Source organism: Mesoplodon bidens (genome assembly GCF_964165515.1).
Source record: "Mesoplodon bidens genome assembly, chromosome: 14".
NCBI lineage: Eukaryota > Metazoa > Chordata > Mammalia > Artiodactyla > Ziphiidae > Mesoplodon > Mesoplodon bidens.
In genome coordinates, this window is record NC_138170.1 from 64257254 (window position 1) to 64275298 (window position 18045).

Consider the following 18045-nt stretch of genomic DNA (forward strand, 5'->3'; position numbering starts at 1 on the left):
TCCGGCAGCCCTAGGAAACTTATAGAAGCAGGTGTAAATGCAGCCCAGAAATGAGGGGCGGGGAGAGAAAAAGAGGGGGTGAGGGAGTGTGTGTGTGTGTGTGTTTGTGCGTGCAGGCACCTTTCCAGGAGAGCGCTCATCACTGAGCGAGAACCAGAAGGCTGGAGCCCCTAGAGATGTGGCCAAGACAGGGAGGCAGGGCCCAGATCACAAGGGCCTTGAAAGCTGCATTAAGAGACGTGGATTTTATACTGAGGGCGGTAAAAATCCACTGGAACATTTTAAGCACAAGAGTGACACAGTCTGATATGATGGTTGCCAGCATGTCCAGTTCAACAAATATTTATGAAGCATGTGCTGTGTTTCTGGCACTGCGCTAGATAGCGGGGGCAGAAAAGTCCGTGGCACAGCCCTCGCCCTACCGAAGCCCATGGTTTTCATTGTGCCTGGGGCCCAGCCACATTCTGGTCCTTGGGTCCTAAGGCACACCCCAGTATTCCTCAATACATTCCACGTTTTGCTGAAGCCACCTTGAGCGGGGCTGCTGTCACGAGGTGACCAGAAGGTCGTGTACATGGGGCTGGTGTTTGGGGCCAGGGCTGCGGTTGAGGTATCACCCAGGCTGGGTGCACGGAGTGAGAAGGGCAGGGGGCTGAGGATGACGCCAGGTCACAGGAGCCAGAGACCAAGGGGACCAGGGTCTGCTAGGGAGGCAGGAGGAGGGCCAAGGAGCTGAGAGGGGCTGGTGCTTGAGAGAAACCAATACCCAAGAGAGATGGGGTAAGGTGAGGACGGGAAGCGCTCACCGCTTGTCACTGAGAGGTCGCAGATGACCTTCACACGGGCAGCTGTGACGGGGTGAAGCCACGTTCCACAGGTTGGGGGACAGGAAGAAGTGAGGAGGTGAAGCCCTGAAACTTGGCTGCGACAGGAAAGCGAGGGGGTAAGGGCTAGTAGGGCCTGCTGCAGGGCTTGCAAGAGGAGATAGATAGTTGCAGGCGGAGAAGGAGCTAAGGGAGTGGGGGAACTGTCAGAAAGAGTAACTGACAGAGCCGTCCCTGGGCAGATGGCCGGATGCACAGGTCGGGGGCGCAGGGGTGCAGACCTGAGGGGAAAAGAGAGGACTCAGCTCTCTGCAGGCTGCATGGACGGCAGGGGCGGGGTGGGGGGGGGATGGGACTGATGCAAACGAACTCCCTTTAGGGACAGTTTAAAACAAACCAACTACAGGGAATCCATGGATACGGGCTTCCATCTTCTCTAGAATAGGACGCAAGGTCATCTGCTGAGAGAGGAGCCTGGGGTGTCTGGAGAAGGCTTGGAACACCCACAGAGAAGGGGAGGGGAGATGTCAAGGGCCGCGAAATGGGATCACGGGGCAGCAGGCGTCCGGGGTGTAGCCTCCCTGTGTGTGTGCAGCTGCAGGGGGGCTGGTGGCACATGGAGGGCCCTCTCCCACCCCATCCCCGTCCCAATCCTGTTATCCCTGCAATGGATGTGCCTGAGAGATCCCCGGCCAACAGTTAATCTACACACCTGTCACACAGCTGTGGCGCGCTCCTGTAGAGAAGCGCGAACCTTACGGTGCCATCTACGTATGCAGTGCTATCTATGTATGTCGTAGTGTTCCTGCATTAAGTCACATTCTTTCAGTCCTCTGTGTGCATGCATTTGTGTGTATATATATATTTTCAGTTTTCTCTGCCTGGAATGTCCTTTTTTTTTTTTTTAACCCTTGCAGTGTGATTTCACTCATGATTGAACATCTGGTTCAAATGCCAACTTTTCCGCCAAGTCCTCTTGCCTTGGAGGAGGACATTACTATTATCCTATTTTACAAATGAGAAAAGTGAGACACAGACCAGTCAGGTAACCTGTCTAAGATCGTGGTGCTCTTTGATAGGATTTGAACCTAAGTCGGTCTGAAGCCAAAGCCCATAGTCTTTACCTTTACTCTAAATGCCTTCGGTTAGAGAAAGTAGTTAAAAAAATTTTAAATGCAATACAGATGCAAAATTGTGGTGTGTATCTACATAAGAAGAGCGATCAGGGGATCAGCCTGCATTCTAGTTAAACAGAATAGTGGAAAGGCCTGGGTCAGCTTGCCAAGCAGTCTCTAGAGCTTCCTCCACTCAAATGGACCCAATGGCCCTGGTGTCTGCAGGCTGATTTGTCCCGGGGGAGGTGACTTGTCCAAGGTCACAGAGTGAGTTTAGTAGGAGGGTCAGTGCTCAAAGCCAGGGCTTCTACCTTACGTCCAGGGTTCCTGCCACCAAGTAAAAACAATATCTAGGAACAGAGAGGAACCTTCCTTTGCCTCCTTCCAGTTGGATGCAAAGCCCTTCCGTAGTTTAGGCAGAAGCTGGGAACTACACAGAGTAGCCCTCTCTGTTTTTACTGGAGGGAGGTACACATTAGAGAAATGTGATTTAACTAGTTGAGCCCTTCCCCCAACTCGATCGGGAGAAATCAGCTCAGTGTTGGCAGCCATCCCTAATCAATGGTGGTTTCATGCCCAGCAAGAAGGGGACAACCAAGAGAGATTCCAGGTCTGGGAAAGGTACAGAGTTTCCCAAGACCCTGCCCCGCCCTTTCACCTCTCATACTCCAAGAAGAAAAGAGAGCTCCCAAGGCCTGTGTGTGTTCCCTCTGCACTCACCTGTTCAAGAAGGCATTGCCAAAGGCGTTCAGTTTCCTGAAAGGTTTCTTAGGATCCACCACCAGGGCATTCCCGGGGATGATGCCCTCCATCTCTCCCTGCATCACCGCAATGAAGGAGTCTGTGGTCGGCTCGGGCCCAATCCTCATGCCTGGGAAATCCTGTTCCAGCAGGTACCTGGCAGAAGGGAGCACAGTCATGATACAGGGATTCTAGTCACAGATCCACACCGCATGCCTACCACAAGGCAGACGGTGTGAGTCACGGCAGAGGGGCCGATCCAGAGCAAGGAGATTTCACAGCAGGGAGAGACCTTTGGGAGGAGGTGGGATTTCAGTTGAACTTAAAGTAACAAATCTGTCCTGCTCGGTCCTTATCTTTTTCCCTCCATGAAGCAGTGCCGGGGCTGTGGGGCAGGGGGCGCGGGGAAGAGCAAGGTTTGGGCTCAGAAATAAAGCATGGCTTGAAACGGATTCCTACACAGAATATTGTAGATTTCACAGCTGTAGGGCGTCTGCTAAAGTCCCTGCACACAGGCTTGGTTAGAATTCGATCACCCATAGGCTCTGCTGGCCATTCATAGGTCCTTATTAATTTATCTGCTTAGTCAGTCATTTAATGTAAAAATAACTCGTATGTAGTACAAACTGTGTGACAGGAACACTGTGACAAGTGGATGTCCATCCCACCCTAGACTTTTGGTCCCACCCTCTAGCACAGGTGCCAGGCTGTGGCCCCAGGGGACAGGTGCCTCTCTTTGTTCTGCTCCAGGCCTGGGCAGTGAGAGCCCAAGGCCACTGCCCTTCTCCACAGCTCCCTTTAGAACACACGGTGAGCCACAGAATGAAGAGAACAGGTTGGAAAGACAACCAGGCCCTTTGGACGGAGCTCAGAACAGCTTTGAGCCTGAACAGCTTTGAGCCCACACAGCTTAAGGCTGGACTGTGGGCGGAGGAGTCCAGAACTGCCCTGGGTTGGGACTGGCCAGAGAAGAGTCCCAGGGGCCATGATGGACAAGGAGCTAAGGGGTGTGTTGCCCAACAAACACAGACCCTAGGGTGAGCCCTCACCGTGTGCCAAGACCCTCCTCCTAAACCTTGCGGGCCAATGTTCACGCTCAGAGGGAAAAGTCAAGGAGCCCTCAGGAGAAGAGATGGCAAGTCAGAGGCTGCTGGCTGGGGAGAGAGCCTGAGACCTCCAGGACCAGCGGTCCTCAGGTGGCTGCCCATGGAGCAACCGTGGAGCTCCAGCTGCCGGTGCCAGGGCCCAGCCCAGAGGTTGTGACCCGCTGGCTCAGGGCAGGGTCCTGGCGACCGGTCCTTTTTTAGGAACTCCCCAGTTGATTCTGATGTGCAGCCGGGGTTGACGACCTGCTCTAGACCCTGTCATTATGCTGATAACACCACTGACACTCAATAGCATGTCCATGCCATACATTGCGCTCATCACTTTGAGAACGTATCTCTTTCTGGCTTCACCGCACCCCTACAGGTAGGTACAGCAGGGCTCTGCGTATCCGTGGGTTCCACATCTGAGGATACAACCAACCGCGGAGGACCCGTGGTTGAATCCAAGAATGTGGAACCCGCGGATCCGGAGGGCCGGCCGTACTGTGCCATTTTACATAAGGGACTTGAGCATCTGCGTGGGAGGTGGGGTCCTCGAACCAAGGTCCCGCGGATACTACCAAGGGACGGCTGTACTGAGGAAACTCAGGCTTCGAAGGGTTTCCTCAGTACAGCCGTCCTATTAGCTCACTATTAACTCTTTAACGTAATGGTGCTGGAATCCAAACCCTTATCAATCTAACACCAAATCCTTTGCTCTTCAACTGTCTTCTACCCCGAGGAAATGCTCTCTGCCCACCCTGTGCCACCCCAAGGTGGGTCTGCTCTGCCCAGCGAGTGGCAGCCAGGGGCACTGGCTGGGGTTTCTTCCGGCTCATCGACACCTCTCTGTGTCCTGAGCTGTTAGTTGCCTCCGTGCTTCCAGGGCAGTTCAAGTCGGGTTGCCACGGGCTCCCTCCCCAAGGAGCTGGCAGGGGAGCTGCTGCGGAGGGGCCACTGCCCAGGGCCACCCTGCCTGCACCGGGGGCTTTAGGTTGCCTTGGGAAGCCCCCCATCTCCCTCCAGGATCCCAGCCCCACATTCTGGGTGTGAAGACAGGATTTCCTCCCATCAGAGGACCATTTTGAAAGCTGGATTGTGAGGAGGATAAATCACCACAGCTGTACTTGGACGACGCTTCATGCTTTCTCAGGCGCTCCTTCTTCAGGGTTTTGGGTGAGAGACAGGGAACCTCAGGGCCTGGGGCCAGCAGACCTGGTTTCTCTAACCTTCAGAAGGTTCTCGACCTCTGCAAACCTCAGCACTTTCCTCCGTAACATGGGAGATCATTGTTCTGATTTATGAAGCACCTGTGATGTGCCAGGTACCGTTCTAGAATTTTCCATCAATTGTCTCGTTTCATGTCACGTTTCTGCTGATGTGAGCACTATGACCCTGATCATCAAATGGGCCTCGTGGGTAAACCCACCTCATCGGGTGTTCTGAGGGTTAAATAAGTTACAAACCTTAAGCACATAAACCAGTACCTAGAACCTAGATCATCATCCTATTTTACAGAAGAGAAGATGAAGGTTAAACTATTTGCTGCAGGTTATGCAGTCAGTAAATAGCAGAGCTAGGATTTGAATCTAACACTCACGCTCCTAACCGCTACATTCGCTGTCTCCCTTCCTGCCTGAGGTATCTCCTTGACCAGGAAATGCAAAAGGGCTGAGCACCCCCTTGGGACTAGAAGGAGGAGTGGGACGAGAAGGCCACAAAAGAATCTGGTTTGGCAGGAGGCTGGCCAGGGCCAGGCCCTGGGGGAAAGGTTAGGCTTCAGGGCCCACAAACCCAGGAACTACTCATCTCCGTAAACATCTGCCCTTGGGGTTCACACTTGGCCTCAGTGGGTGGGACGTGGCAGCGAAAGCTGTTGCTATCAGGTGACCCAAGCAGGCCCCAGGCCCAATGGCTCTAAAAGGATATTCTTGGGACTTGAAGCAGTTTCATGAGAATCAACACCGTGATCTGGAAACCCCATCCATGCTTGCCCATGTGCAGGGAGCACCTCTCCCAGTGGGTGCTTGGGTGAGAAGCCCCAAGCAGGGGGTGTGGCATGGGCGAATTCTGAGGCAGAGGGAGGGTGGTGGATATCATCAAAGGCTTCAGGGACAGCTGAAATAGACAGGGGTGGAAGCAAACAGTCTGAGGCACCCTTGAAAATACCCAGCCTGAACAGGGCCAAGCAGCAGTGGGGAAGTACCTTCCTGACCCAGGCGTCTCAGATTTCATCCCTGAGATGCACTGTGCTGGCAGGCAAAGGGTGATGCGGCCCAGCATAGCGGGGGCCACTTCCTGGGATGTTCTGGAGCTGCGGCCCAGCCCGGGCCCGGTGGCTGGAACTGTTGTCCTGCCTCCTCGGCTAAACCCACATGACCCCAGGTTTGCCGACCACACATGAGTCCGGAGAAATACAGAGTCCAGTGAAGCCAAGAGCAAGTCCAGGGATGCAGTCAGGCCAAGCAGAGAACCCAGGGCTGGGTAAATTCTCAGGGACATTTGGGTATGGCCTGCAGCCCCAAGTGCCCCCTTAACAAAGCCACCACTGTGTCCAGAAAGGAAAACCCATTGAGGAATATCATGGCTGCTTCTCTATGGGGAGTGATACAGATGGCCTCTGTTACCAGGCAAAAGCATTCCCAAGGCAGTGTAAAAAAAGAAAAGTTAATTCAAGCCTGGGTAGGAGCAGCTGAGATGGGGAAGCAAGAGAATAAGGAGGGGCTGACAGGCTGAGCACCTGCTGTAAGGCAGGTGCTGTTCTGCGACCTTTCCCTTAATTATTCCACTTACTTGGTCCTAGAAGCACTGTGGGATGGCTGAATTATTTCAGTTTTGCAGGTGAGCAAGTTGAGATGGTGGCTGCCCGAGTTCAGGGCCAAATACAAATATTTAGAGGCCCAAAGAGCTGAAAAGTTTGGGGTCCCCCTTCCTTGCTATCCAATGTAAAATAAATACTAAACCATAAAATGTGTATAGGGAAGCCCAGTGCAATTCAGATTTTACCCATGAGGCCCACTTTTGTTCATATTTCTCTTAAGCCAACTCTTTCCTAACATCTCCCTCATCTTTTGGTGTCCTGCTTGGCTGGCAGTCTAAGCATGTGGCTTGCATTACTGGTGACCTAAGCACCCAGGGTAAGGCGTGGAGCCAAGAATCTTAACCCAGTCTCCAGGGTACCCATCTCTGCCATAGTGGGACCAAACCTCCCCGCTGCTGGGGCAGCATCCAGGGCGAGGAACAGAGGGCCCGGGGCCACAGGAAGTGCCACCAGAGGCCTTGGGCTGGCTGGACCCTCTGCCTTGGCTCAGTTAGGGAATGCGCCTTGGTGGGTGTCTGCTTCATCACAGATATGACCTTGGACAAGTCCCTCAAGAGCCCACTGCCTCAGTTTCCCCAGTTTATAGAGCAGGGCTAATCCTGGGTTTCTAACTAGCTCAGAGGGTTAGAGTGAAGGTTTTGAGATGACATACATGAGTTTGGGAAAAGCAAAGGCTACACCAGACATGCGCCCACATTGGCAGAGACAGTAATTAGAGAAAACAAACATCTCATCACTGCCTGTAAGAACTCAGCACATTTCTACCTGGACTCCAAATCCAGGGCCCTCGCCGCCTCTGTGAAAATCCACATAGCTCTTAATTTGCATATATTCAGGTAGACGCAGAAGGCACGTATCACTTTCTGCCCGTGTTATAGGTACTCGTGTTATATATCTGTATCTTGGTTTGTTTTGTTTCTGTTTTTGTTTTTGGCCGCACCATGTGGCATGTGGGATCTTAGTTCCCTGACCGGTGATCGAACCCGTGCCCCCTGCAGTGGAAGCGAGGAGTCCTAACCACTGGACCGCCAGGGAATTCCCATATATATCTGTATCTTTGATCTCTCTAAGCCTTGTGTACTTCAGCTTTAAAATGGGGTCAAGCCTCTCGGGGTTCCGGGGATACCGTAAGTCACTCCATGGATACAAAGTGAAGTAGGAGATGGGGGACTCAATGGCTGAGTTGAGGTCTGAGTCAGCTCTGTGCTCCACGGAGCAGTCACCACTGCCCCTGGGGCACAGCAGCCTCCACCAGGGATCAAAGTGACCCCAGCACAGAGGAGACCAGTGGCCAGACTGTCAAGCCTCCCACTAGCCTTGCCTCATCTGCCCACCCCTGCGACAGGCTGGCCTGAGTGACCCTATGAGGTGTCACTATTCGCATGTTAGAGGCAAGGACACTGAGATTCAGAAAGGTTAGACCTTCCAAACATGGTCTCTTGGCTGGGAACAGGGGAGCCTGGGTTCTGCTGAGCCGCCCATGTGCTTTCCGTGGCTGTGTTCTGCTGTCAGTGGGAGTGGCATGGAGCCCTTCCCCAGAGGTCCTTCTCCCAATGACCTCCACAGCTGACTCTCAAGGCAGATCTTAAGCCCGACCTCAGGCAGGTGGACCCAGTGCCTCTGCCCTAGGCCCTCCGCTCCCTTGAGTAACACTCAAGCCTTGTAAGAGGCAGGTGGATTTCCACCTACTCCCACTTAAGGACCAGCAGGTCAGAGCCCTGTCAGGAAAAGGACATCCATGGACCTCGGAGCGGGGACAGGAGTGAGGACGTGCAGGGGCTGTGGCTGGCAGGATGGGCCTGGCAGAGGCCAGTGGGTCTACCTGGAATGGAAGGATGGCCCCTTCTCTAGCCCTTCAGCTTTCCAGAGAATCATCTTTCCTGGGTGATGATGCTGCCATGAGGCCTGGGCAGCAGAGATGCCAGGGAGATGATGGGAGAGGGTACAACCACAGGCAAGTGCTGCGTCACCTTGGGGGGAGGATGCAGAGAGCCCCCTGAAAAAGTGGGGGAGGTTGAAAGGGCTGGCTGAGCAGCCCCCCCGACTGGCCCACTCCACCATGTGCTCATTCATAGTTTAGAGTCCGGGTCACACTATAGAAGAGCCACAGGTGATCCTCAAGACCAGCTCAGATCTCCCTGTGGACAGCCAGGCAGCTTAGCTCCAGCAGCCCTGGGCCCCATACCCAGTGCTCCAGGTTCTCTACTCCAGTGCCGCCGCCGTCCAGAGAGGCCTCCCTTGCGGCCCCTGAGACACTGGGGACACTGGGCCTTCCAGTCCCTGGGGCAGCCAGTTATTCACCTCCATGACCAGGGGGCCAAACGGTGAGAGAGAGGAGGGACTTGAGGCTTCAGGCCAGAAGGAGGAAGAGTGAAGGGAGAAAAACAGCAGAGGAGGGAGGGAAGGCTGTCAGGCCAGAAGGACACAGAGCTACTGTACTTGGAAGAGGCAGCCTGTGTTGAAGGAAGCATCCACCAGGCCAATTTATTGTTTATTACCCTGGGTTGCCGGGCCTTAGGCCAGGGAAGTTATTTCAGGCAGAGGTCATAGCACATTAATTAGCTGTTAGAAGAATGTCCTTTTCTGTATGTTCTTCCTGAGACAAGAAATGGACCCTGAGGCAAGTACATATAACTGAAAGTGGATGGACACTCAGGTGGCAAAAGGCCAAGGGCGGGGAATGAAGAGGCAAGTCTGCTTCCGAGGGAAGGGTCCCTCACAGGTTCAGGCCGGAACACAGACCTGAATCGCTGTGTTCAAGGCAAGAAGCAGGGATGGGAGAGGGCGTAGCAGCGAAGGCAGGCTGTACTCTGCACCCAGGAGCATTTAGCTGCCCCAAGGGGAGCTTTCTTTGCTTTGGGGGAGGGGTGTTGTACCAGCCTACCCTCTTGGGAAGCAACGCAAAAATATGACTCTTAATACCAAGATTAAAAAGTAAGAAAATGTTAAAACAAGACAAAACAAAACAAAAAAACAACCCCAGAACTCTGTACAACATTTGGCCTAGTGATTTCACTTCCGGGAATCTCTGAGAAAACAGTCTAATATGTGGAAAAATATTATGCACAGAGATATTCAGAGTGATTCTACAATAGCAAAAAATAAAATTAGAAGCAACTTCAAACATTCAAAAGAAGTAGTTTGGTTAAATGAATAACTGCATATACATGCAGTGAAATATCATGTGGCTCTTAAAAATAATGCTTACAAAGGTTTTTTAAAATTTACCCGGGAAATGCTCATGCTATGAGGGAAATAAATCCACATACAAAATTACATTATGGCACGATCTCAACTGTGTTATAAAATAGCTAAAAATACTGGTGGGAAGATATATATATATATAAAATATTTAAAATGGTTTCCCGAGTCGTGGGATGATGGGGCATTTTTTTCTTCTTCCTCAAATGTATTCTTGTCTGCATTTTCCAATTTAAAAAAATAGCTATTCAGTGGATTTAATGAGAAGAAGGGAAAATCTGTAATTTGGTTTTGGAGGGCTTCCCTGTGCTGCAGCCCCTCCTCCCCCACTGGTAGTCTCTCCCTCAAGGGGAGACAGCCTTTGGTGCACGAGCTAAATTCAGTTACTGACACGAGTGGGGAGGGAGAACTCTTGTACTCGGGGGATAAGAGAGAGGAGGGATCTGCCTCTCCTGGCCTTCCTGTCTCCCTCAGATAAGGAGTCATCTATGGCAACTTGGTTCTGCCACTTTCTTAGACCCAGTCAACAGCGAGCATGACTCAGGCAAAGCCAGGACAGTGTCTCAGACAAGAGGCACGTCTGCTGCTCCAGGATCCTGCCCTCAGGGACGCTAGCTTCTCCCCATCTCCCCTTCCATTCTGCAAACCTCTACTGGGAGCTCCTGTAGCTGAGACCCCAGGCAAGGCCCCAGGGAGCTAAGGCACAGTGGTAAGTGCTGGGCTACAGGAAGGAGAAGCTCTAAATAATGTACTAAGAATTATAACCAAGGTGTGTCCAGAGGGCTGCAGAAGGCTGTGCAAGGGCAGGAGCCACCTGTAAAAGGCCTGTGCTTCCCATGGGGCATAAACCGGGCCAGGTGGAGTATGCGTGTTACAAAGGAAACCGTGAACAGAACCCAGGTAGCTCTGAAGTGCCTTTGGCAGCAATGGGTGTTTAACAAAATAAGGGAGATGGATTAGATCAGGGGTTCTTGCCCTAAGGGCCAAGGCAGCCCTTGAACCCCCCAAATTATACGTAAATTTGGGATGTAAGTGCATTTTTCTAAAGATGGGTCCACATATTTCATCAGATTTTCAAAGGAGGTACTGACCTTTTGAAAAGTTAAGAAGCAAAGAATTAGCTTCATCATTAAGGGCCCTTGTAGTTCTAACAATATGAGATATCCAAAAGCCAACATCCCCCCTGGGTACCCAACTTCAGAAATCACTCAGCCTCTCAAAGCTGCTGAGTCCAAGGCTGTCCACCCCACAAGGAAAAACTCATTTGGTGTTCCATTCAGACATGACATGTTAGTATGGTACATGCCCTGCTTCCAAAAGGCTTGTGTTAAAAGCTTTGAGCTAGAGAAAATTTGAATCTAGAAAATCAGGAACCAGACTGTGAACTCTTCTGCTTTCCTCGCCAAACAAAGCACAGTGTTTTGCATGTTGCAGGTGCTTGGCCAATGAATGGAAACAAGAGCACCCCTGCTTTGACACCTTCCACAGGAGATGAGCCCCACTGACTCTGGGGGCGGTGGACACAGAACACACCACCGCTCTGTACGAGCCTGACTCTCAACACAGAGTCTCGAGCACCCTCAACAGCTTGCAGGGCTGTGAATGAGGCCAAGGAAGATGGCCTGGCCTTGAAGGCTGTGTGGACTGAGGACTGGAGAGAAGCCTGTCTTCTAAAGATGGGAAAGGTCCTTATCACGCCAGTGGACAATATATGGACCTCTCTGAATGTAGGGCGGACAAGCTGACTTCCTGAGGATCCCTCCAGCCCAGGGATTCTGTAATTCAAGGGGATGGATGACTCACCCTCAGAGTTACAGGCATTTAGCCAACCATCTCCTCCCATGCATCCAGGACCTGCATCCCAGGTCAGCCTCCCACACTGTTATATGGCTTTGAACAATGTATGTAACCTCTCTATGCTTCAGTTACCTCACCTGCCAAGTCAAGGGGCTGGATGAGACCACGGCCAATATCCCTTCCACCTCCAGAAGACTTTCATATGATTATGAAGCCATTAAGATCAACGGAAAAGAAAAAAGCATTCTGCTTCTGGACACTGCTGGTCGCCAGTCTCCAAGAGATATCTGTAGGAGCTCTGCTCAGTGAAGGAAATGGATAAAAGAAGGACAAGTAGAACTACCAGACAGAGGGCCACAGGCTCCCAAGCCCACCTCCTCAGCTGCAACTGTAAAGACCTCATATGAGTGGCTGAAGCCTTTAGAAGTCAAGGGAAATGGTCCTGCCCATCAAGGGTATGTCCCTACAAGGAGAGGGGGTAAGATAACACCATCAGCCTAAGGTACTCTTGCGACCAGGAGCTTTCTCACTTGGGCTTCCTGGGTTTCAGTTTCACCATCCATAAAATGGGAAGAATAGGGATGGCTCTGAATTTTAACACTTCAAACTGACCACCAAAGCCAAGGGCTAAGTGCAATGGAGAGGCACTAGGTAGGATAGAGCAGGGGACCATCCAATGAAATTGTGGGGTAAGCTTTGGATACCCGCATACAAGGATTTCTTCAGAGCCTTCAAATGAAGACTTCCCACTTGTCTCCACGCAGGAGGAGACATCGGGAGTGAGCGGAGGGCCTAAGCGCTGGGCGGCTGGGTGGGCTGCGGGGGCCCTGGCCGGCTCACCTGATGAAGGTGGTCTTCCCGGTGGAGTACTGGCCCACCAGCAGGACCATGGGCTTGTTGTCGAAATCAGCATCCTCCAGGGCGGGGGAGTGAAACTCGTGGAAGCGGTAGTGCTCTTCCAGGGGCAGCAGCTTGGTCCTGTAGAGTTTCTTGAGACCCTCGCTCACCGTCTGGAAGACCTCGGGGTCCTTCTTGCGGCGGTCATCGGAACGCAGCCAGCTGAACATCGCGGCCACCGCTCGCCCTCTCGGGCCCGGTGCGCAGTCCCAGCAGGAGGGCGCGGAGTCCGGCGATCCCCGTTCCTTGGGGAAGTCGTCCTGCAGGGCGGGTCCGCCGGGCTCCCAGCTGCGCCGCCGCCTCACCGGAGCGCGGGGCTCAGCCACACCATGGCCGGGGCGCAGGGCTCGGGGGTCCCTGGGGCGACTGCGCGGGGCCGCGAACGCGCTCTTCCCCTGTTCCTGGGACCAAAGCCCAGGCCCGGCTTCATCCAGCAACCAAGGCCGGAGGGAGATAAGATATCTGGGCTGGGCGGGAGGGCTGCGATCTTGGGAAAAAAGTCAAACCTGCAATTAAAATGTCAGATGCCGGGGTCTCCGGTCTCCCCCAGCTCTCTCCCGCTTTGGCTCGGGTGCAGTTTAGGGCTGCTTTGGCTCTGCTCCCGCTCGCCTGGGAGGCTCAGGGGAGGAGGGGGCGCTGCCCAGCCAGCGGACAGCTCAGCATCTGCAGCCGCAGCCCGCAGCCCCAGGCGCCTGTTTTAATGCCAGCCGTGCAGGAAGCCGGCTCGCGGAGGAAGTCCCCGAGTACTGGCAAGGCTGGCGTGGCCCTGCGGCAGGGAGAAGCTGAGCAGGGCGCCGCCATGTTTATGGGCAGTCGCCCCACTAGGGACCCGCGACCGCTTGCTGCCTGGAAAGGGAGGGATGCTGAGCCCGGTGGGAACGGTCTGGTATTTCATTCCCGGCCACTGGAGGTTTGATTTGGGAACAGCGCCCTCTCAGGGACAGCTGCGAAGACAGAGTTGACCTGCTTCACGCTCTCCCTGCTCTTTGATACAGTCTTTCCTTTAGTTGCTGAGTTTAATTCCTTAGGATGACAGGTTCTCTATTACTTGGGAATATTTTTCTTGGGGCATGGAAAGAAGAGCCCAATATCAGCTTGCCCCGAATGACCAAAACTGTCACTACCCAAACTTTCTGCTAGGTCTAGGATGAAGTCAAAACCATTTTCATTCATTCATTCATTCATTTGTTCATTCCGTCCATTAAAACCAAACAAAACAAGCAAAACCTCCACAAGTATTGAACCGGTATTATGGCACAATGAGGGTGACTGTGGTTACAAACTTGATCACCAAGATGAGCACATACAGTCTCTCCCTTCCAGGAGCTCAGCCCAGGCCGGCCTTAAAGAGGAGATAGGAACAGAGGGCCCTGGGTGCACAGCGGGAGGAGGCATCCTTTTTGCCTGGATAATATGAGGAAGATGTCACAGGAAGCATGACTGTGAGCTGGATCTTCAATGACGAATCTACAGAGAAGAAGGAAGACATTCCAAGCTGAGTAAAGGGCACTTGCAAAGGCTGGGGAACATGGAAAAACTTGGTGTGGTGAAGGCAGAGAAAACAGTTTGCTACCTAGAGTACTGGGTTCAGGAGGGTGGAAGGGAGTGACTGAGGCCAGGCACAGAAGGCTCTGCAGAAACAGGAATCATGGAGGCGATAAGGAACCAATAATAATGTTATTGAAAATAACTGTTAACATTGACTGAGCACTCACCGTGTGCAGGGGCCTGGGCTAAGTTCCCAGTGAGTATTGTTTCATTTAACCTTCGCAGCAGCTCTATGAGGCAGATCATGTCTCCAGTGTCATGCCAAGGAGAAGCGGATGACAGCTGGCCAGGTGTAGGCAAAAAGGGGTGTATTTGTCTATAGGGAATTTAAACACAATAATAAAACCAACTCAAAGTCAATCTGCTTTATATTCGCACCATTCTCATCAGGATCAGTGACAAAATACTCTGTCCTGCCAAGGCAGATGGCTCCCATATACTCCCCTCCACAGACGAGGAAACAGAGTAGGCTAATGGGCCAGGTGGGACTGCTAATGCTGGTAGAAGTGCAGGGGAGGGGCTGGAGAAGCAAAAGAGGCTGGAGGCCAAGAGACTGATTAGGAAACTATTCAAAAATGTAGGAGTTGGGGTAATCGGGCTGGGAAAAAGTCATATTCAAGAGATTTTTTTATTTTTTAATGGCATAGAATTGACAAATCTTGGTAAACAATAATAAGGGTAAGATGGAGTCTAGGATAATTCTGAATTTTCTACTGTAGGGGACAAGATGGTTGGAGACACTGTTCCACCAATTAGGGGAGTCGGGAAGAGAGCAGACTTAGCATTGAAAGTCTGAAACATGTGGTCGAGGTGCCCATGGGAACTCCAAGGGGAGGAGCATGGTGAGCTGCAGGGTTTCGAGTGGAGATTGTCAGAGGTGGGTGCTGGCTCCAATCTCCTTGGCTACAGCTCAGATCTCCTGACTCCCTACTTGAACCCCAGAGCTGATCACCTCTTTCTGAGCTCTGCACCCCTGGTTGAGAAACCACTCAGATTAATATCTCACCCTTGGTGTTAAGTTGGCACTGGCATATGAGCATAAGAGGCAACTTTCAAAATATTTAACAACTCACATGGCATGGGAATGGAGCAATCAGAGCAGACGTCTGTCTTCTCAGTGAAGCAGGGCCTAAGGCCCTTTTTTGTAGAGAAACAAAAGACGGTGAAGGATATTACAATAATAAAACCCACAAAAGAGCATCCAAAAAATATAATTAATGCCTGTATGTTAATAAGAAAAAAATTCCAATAGAAAAACATTAGCAAAAGATGCAAAAATTCCTTTTATAAAAGAGGCTACAAGCATGTCCTAAAAATATAAGGAAAGATGTTAAACCTCATTAGTAGTGTCTGGAAGTTGGGAAGGTCTGGGTCTGTTGACGGGGAGAGGCCAGGATGGCTAGGGTGCTGGTGGGGAAGTCAGGGGTTCCTTTGTGGAAATATTTCAATATTTTAGTAATTAGTACAGCCATGGTATTGTGTACAACTAAATGTCAGCCCCGAATATCTAACTTATCGAGTGCATGTTGACACATCTAACTCTAGCTCTCAGTCGTGAAGAGTTGGGAAATCTATCTTTTAAAAAAAGGAACCAAGTAATGATGCAGCATGTCTATATACTAACAGTAACGAGTTACAAGAGAGAATTTTTTAAAAAATAAATTATTTACAAAAAGTAAAAACATAGGGATAAATCTGACAAAAGATGTACAGACCTTTAGATGAAAAGTAATACAACTTAATGGAAAGACATTAAAGAAGTTCTAAATAAGTGGGGGAGACATACCATGTTCAGTTATGGAAAGATTTCATGTCACAAAGATGTGAGTTCTTTATAGCGTAATTGCCAGATTCAATAATAGATAGAATTTAAATTAAAATCTGAATGGGGTTTTCCATGGAAATTAACATGTCGATTCTAAAATGTACGTAGAACAATAAATAGTCCAAGAGTAGCTAAGGTATCCCAGAAGAAGAAAGAAAAAGAGAGGAAGGCACAGGAGGATTAGAAGGAGGAGGAGGGCTTCCCTGGTGGCGCAGTGGTTGAGAGTCCGCCTGCCGATGCAGGGGACACGGGTTCATGTCCCGGTCCGGGAAGATCCCACATGACGTGGAGCGGCTGGGCCCGTGAGCCATGACCACTGAGCCTGCGTGTCCGGAGCCTGTGCTCCGCAACGGGAGAGGCCACAACAGTGAGAGGCCCGCGTACCGCAAAAAAAAAAAAAAAAAGAAAGGAGGAGGAGGAAGGGAGAAGGAGGAGAAAAAAAGAAGACAATATCAACAGCAAGAGCAACAACTAGATGAAGGGAACTTGCCATAGTAGAAGTCATTATCAAGTTGCAGTGGTTAAGGTGGTGAGGTTTTAGCATAGAGATAGATCAAGGGAACAGTGACCCAGTAAATTAGTCAGGACATGTGGAAACCTGATATATACAGAAGTTGTAACAGAGAATGCATATATATATTACAACAAGGTCAGGGAGAATTCCTTCAGTAAGACACCAAAAGAACAAATGGCAAATGAAATACATTTGGCAATAGTAAACCTAAGTCACTGTTATTCAACTGAAGATACAAAAGATAGTGAAAAGATATTTGCAATACATAAAACCAACCAAAGAGCGTCCAAAATATATAATTAATGCCTGCACATCTGTAAGAAAAAGACAAACATTCCAACAGAAAAAAATATATTAGCAGAAGACAGATTCCTTTTCCAAAAGAGGCTACATGACTTCTACCCTATAAACACAAGAAAAAATGTTGAACCTCATCAGTAGTTAGAGAACTACCAGACCACAATTAGATAGAACTTCACACCCACCAAAATGGCCAAAAAGAAAAACATCGGTTGATAACAAGTGGTGGTGAGAATGTGGTGCAATGGGAACTCTCACTCGTCACTGGTGGACGTGTAGATTGTCATAAACGCCTTAGGAAACAATTTGGCATTACCTGGCAAAGCTCAAGGTGTGTGTGGCCTCCATCTACCGTGCAATCCCATGCCTACTTGTTATCTAGAGAGACTCTTGCCCACGTGCAGGTGCATGGGGAGATAAGTATGTTGAGGGCAGCATTGTTTGTAACAGCAAAATATTATAAACAATGAAATTTTCTTCACCAAGAAAGTGGATAAATTGTGCCATGTTCATATAACAAAATTAATTTCATATAATAAAATAGTACTATACCAACGTGAAAATGAGGACACTGGATCTGATGCCAAAACACAGTGCTGGGTAAATAAAGCCCGAGGTAGGCTGTGATGCAAAGCATAATAAATACCACTTCTCTAAAGTTTTAAATTATGCAAAAAACACTCCCTGTTGTTCATGATGCTCAGAAGTTTTTAAAAAGTAAGGAAATAGAAAACAATCTGGAAAACAATGTCCTCTGGGGACTAAGGACAGAAGTGAAATTGGGGATGGGGACACAGGTGGCTTCAACTATATATTTGCAGTGCTTTATTTCTTAACCTTGAATATGAGTACTTGGCTGTTTATTTATTATTCCCCCTATCCTTTATAAAAAATATCTGGTCCTTAGATACACAAAAGTAGATTTTTTTTTCATAATTGTGGTTCAAGACAAACTCCTTATACCTGGGTTTTTTGTTACACTGTTTTCTTTTTTTATTGAACACACTTTTAAATAATACAATGAACCCCTGGTGAACCCATCAGCCAATCCAAGAACTGGAAAAATTAGCAATAATTTGCATGTATCTCTGTGTCCCTCCCTTATCCTGTGCCCCGCCATCCCCAGAGCTAGCCACTACCTGGAATTTATTCCCTTGGTTTTTAAATTAATGTTATCATTAATAATAGCATATTGTTGAGGTTTCGTGCTCTGGAACTTTGTAAAAAGCATATCCTGCTGCACGTAGTCCCCTGGAACTTAATTTTTTTCCTACTCAACATTCTGTCAGCGGCATTCGCTTTCAGCCCCCGCTGGCTGCTAGCGGCCTCTCTCCTACCAGGTGCTTCTCCTAGGCCCACCACGTGGCTCCTATAGTC

At 50.3% G+C, this 18045-nt stretch overlaps 1 protein-coding gene across 1 annotated transcript in view; it reads right to left on the minus strand.

Annotated features, from left to right (window-relative positions):
* EHD3 (EH domain containing 3) overlaps positions 1-13230 on the minus strand; it is a 29557-nt gene extending 16327 nt beyond the window's left edge. The window contains exons 1-2 of the mRNA XM_081253657.1: positions 12425-13230; positions 2660-2836 (exon numbers count right to left, since the gene is read on the minus strand). Coding sequence (XP_081109783.1) covers positions 2660-2836; positions 12425-12651 — 404 coding nt within the window. The 5' untranslated portion in view covers positions 12652-13230. The remainder of the gene's footprint in view (positions 1-2659; positions 2837-12424) is intronic.
* Between the last annotated feature and the right edge of the window lie 4815 nt (positions 13231-18045).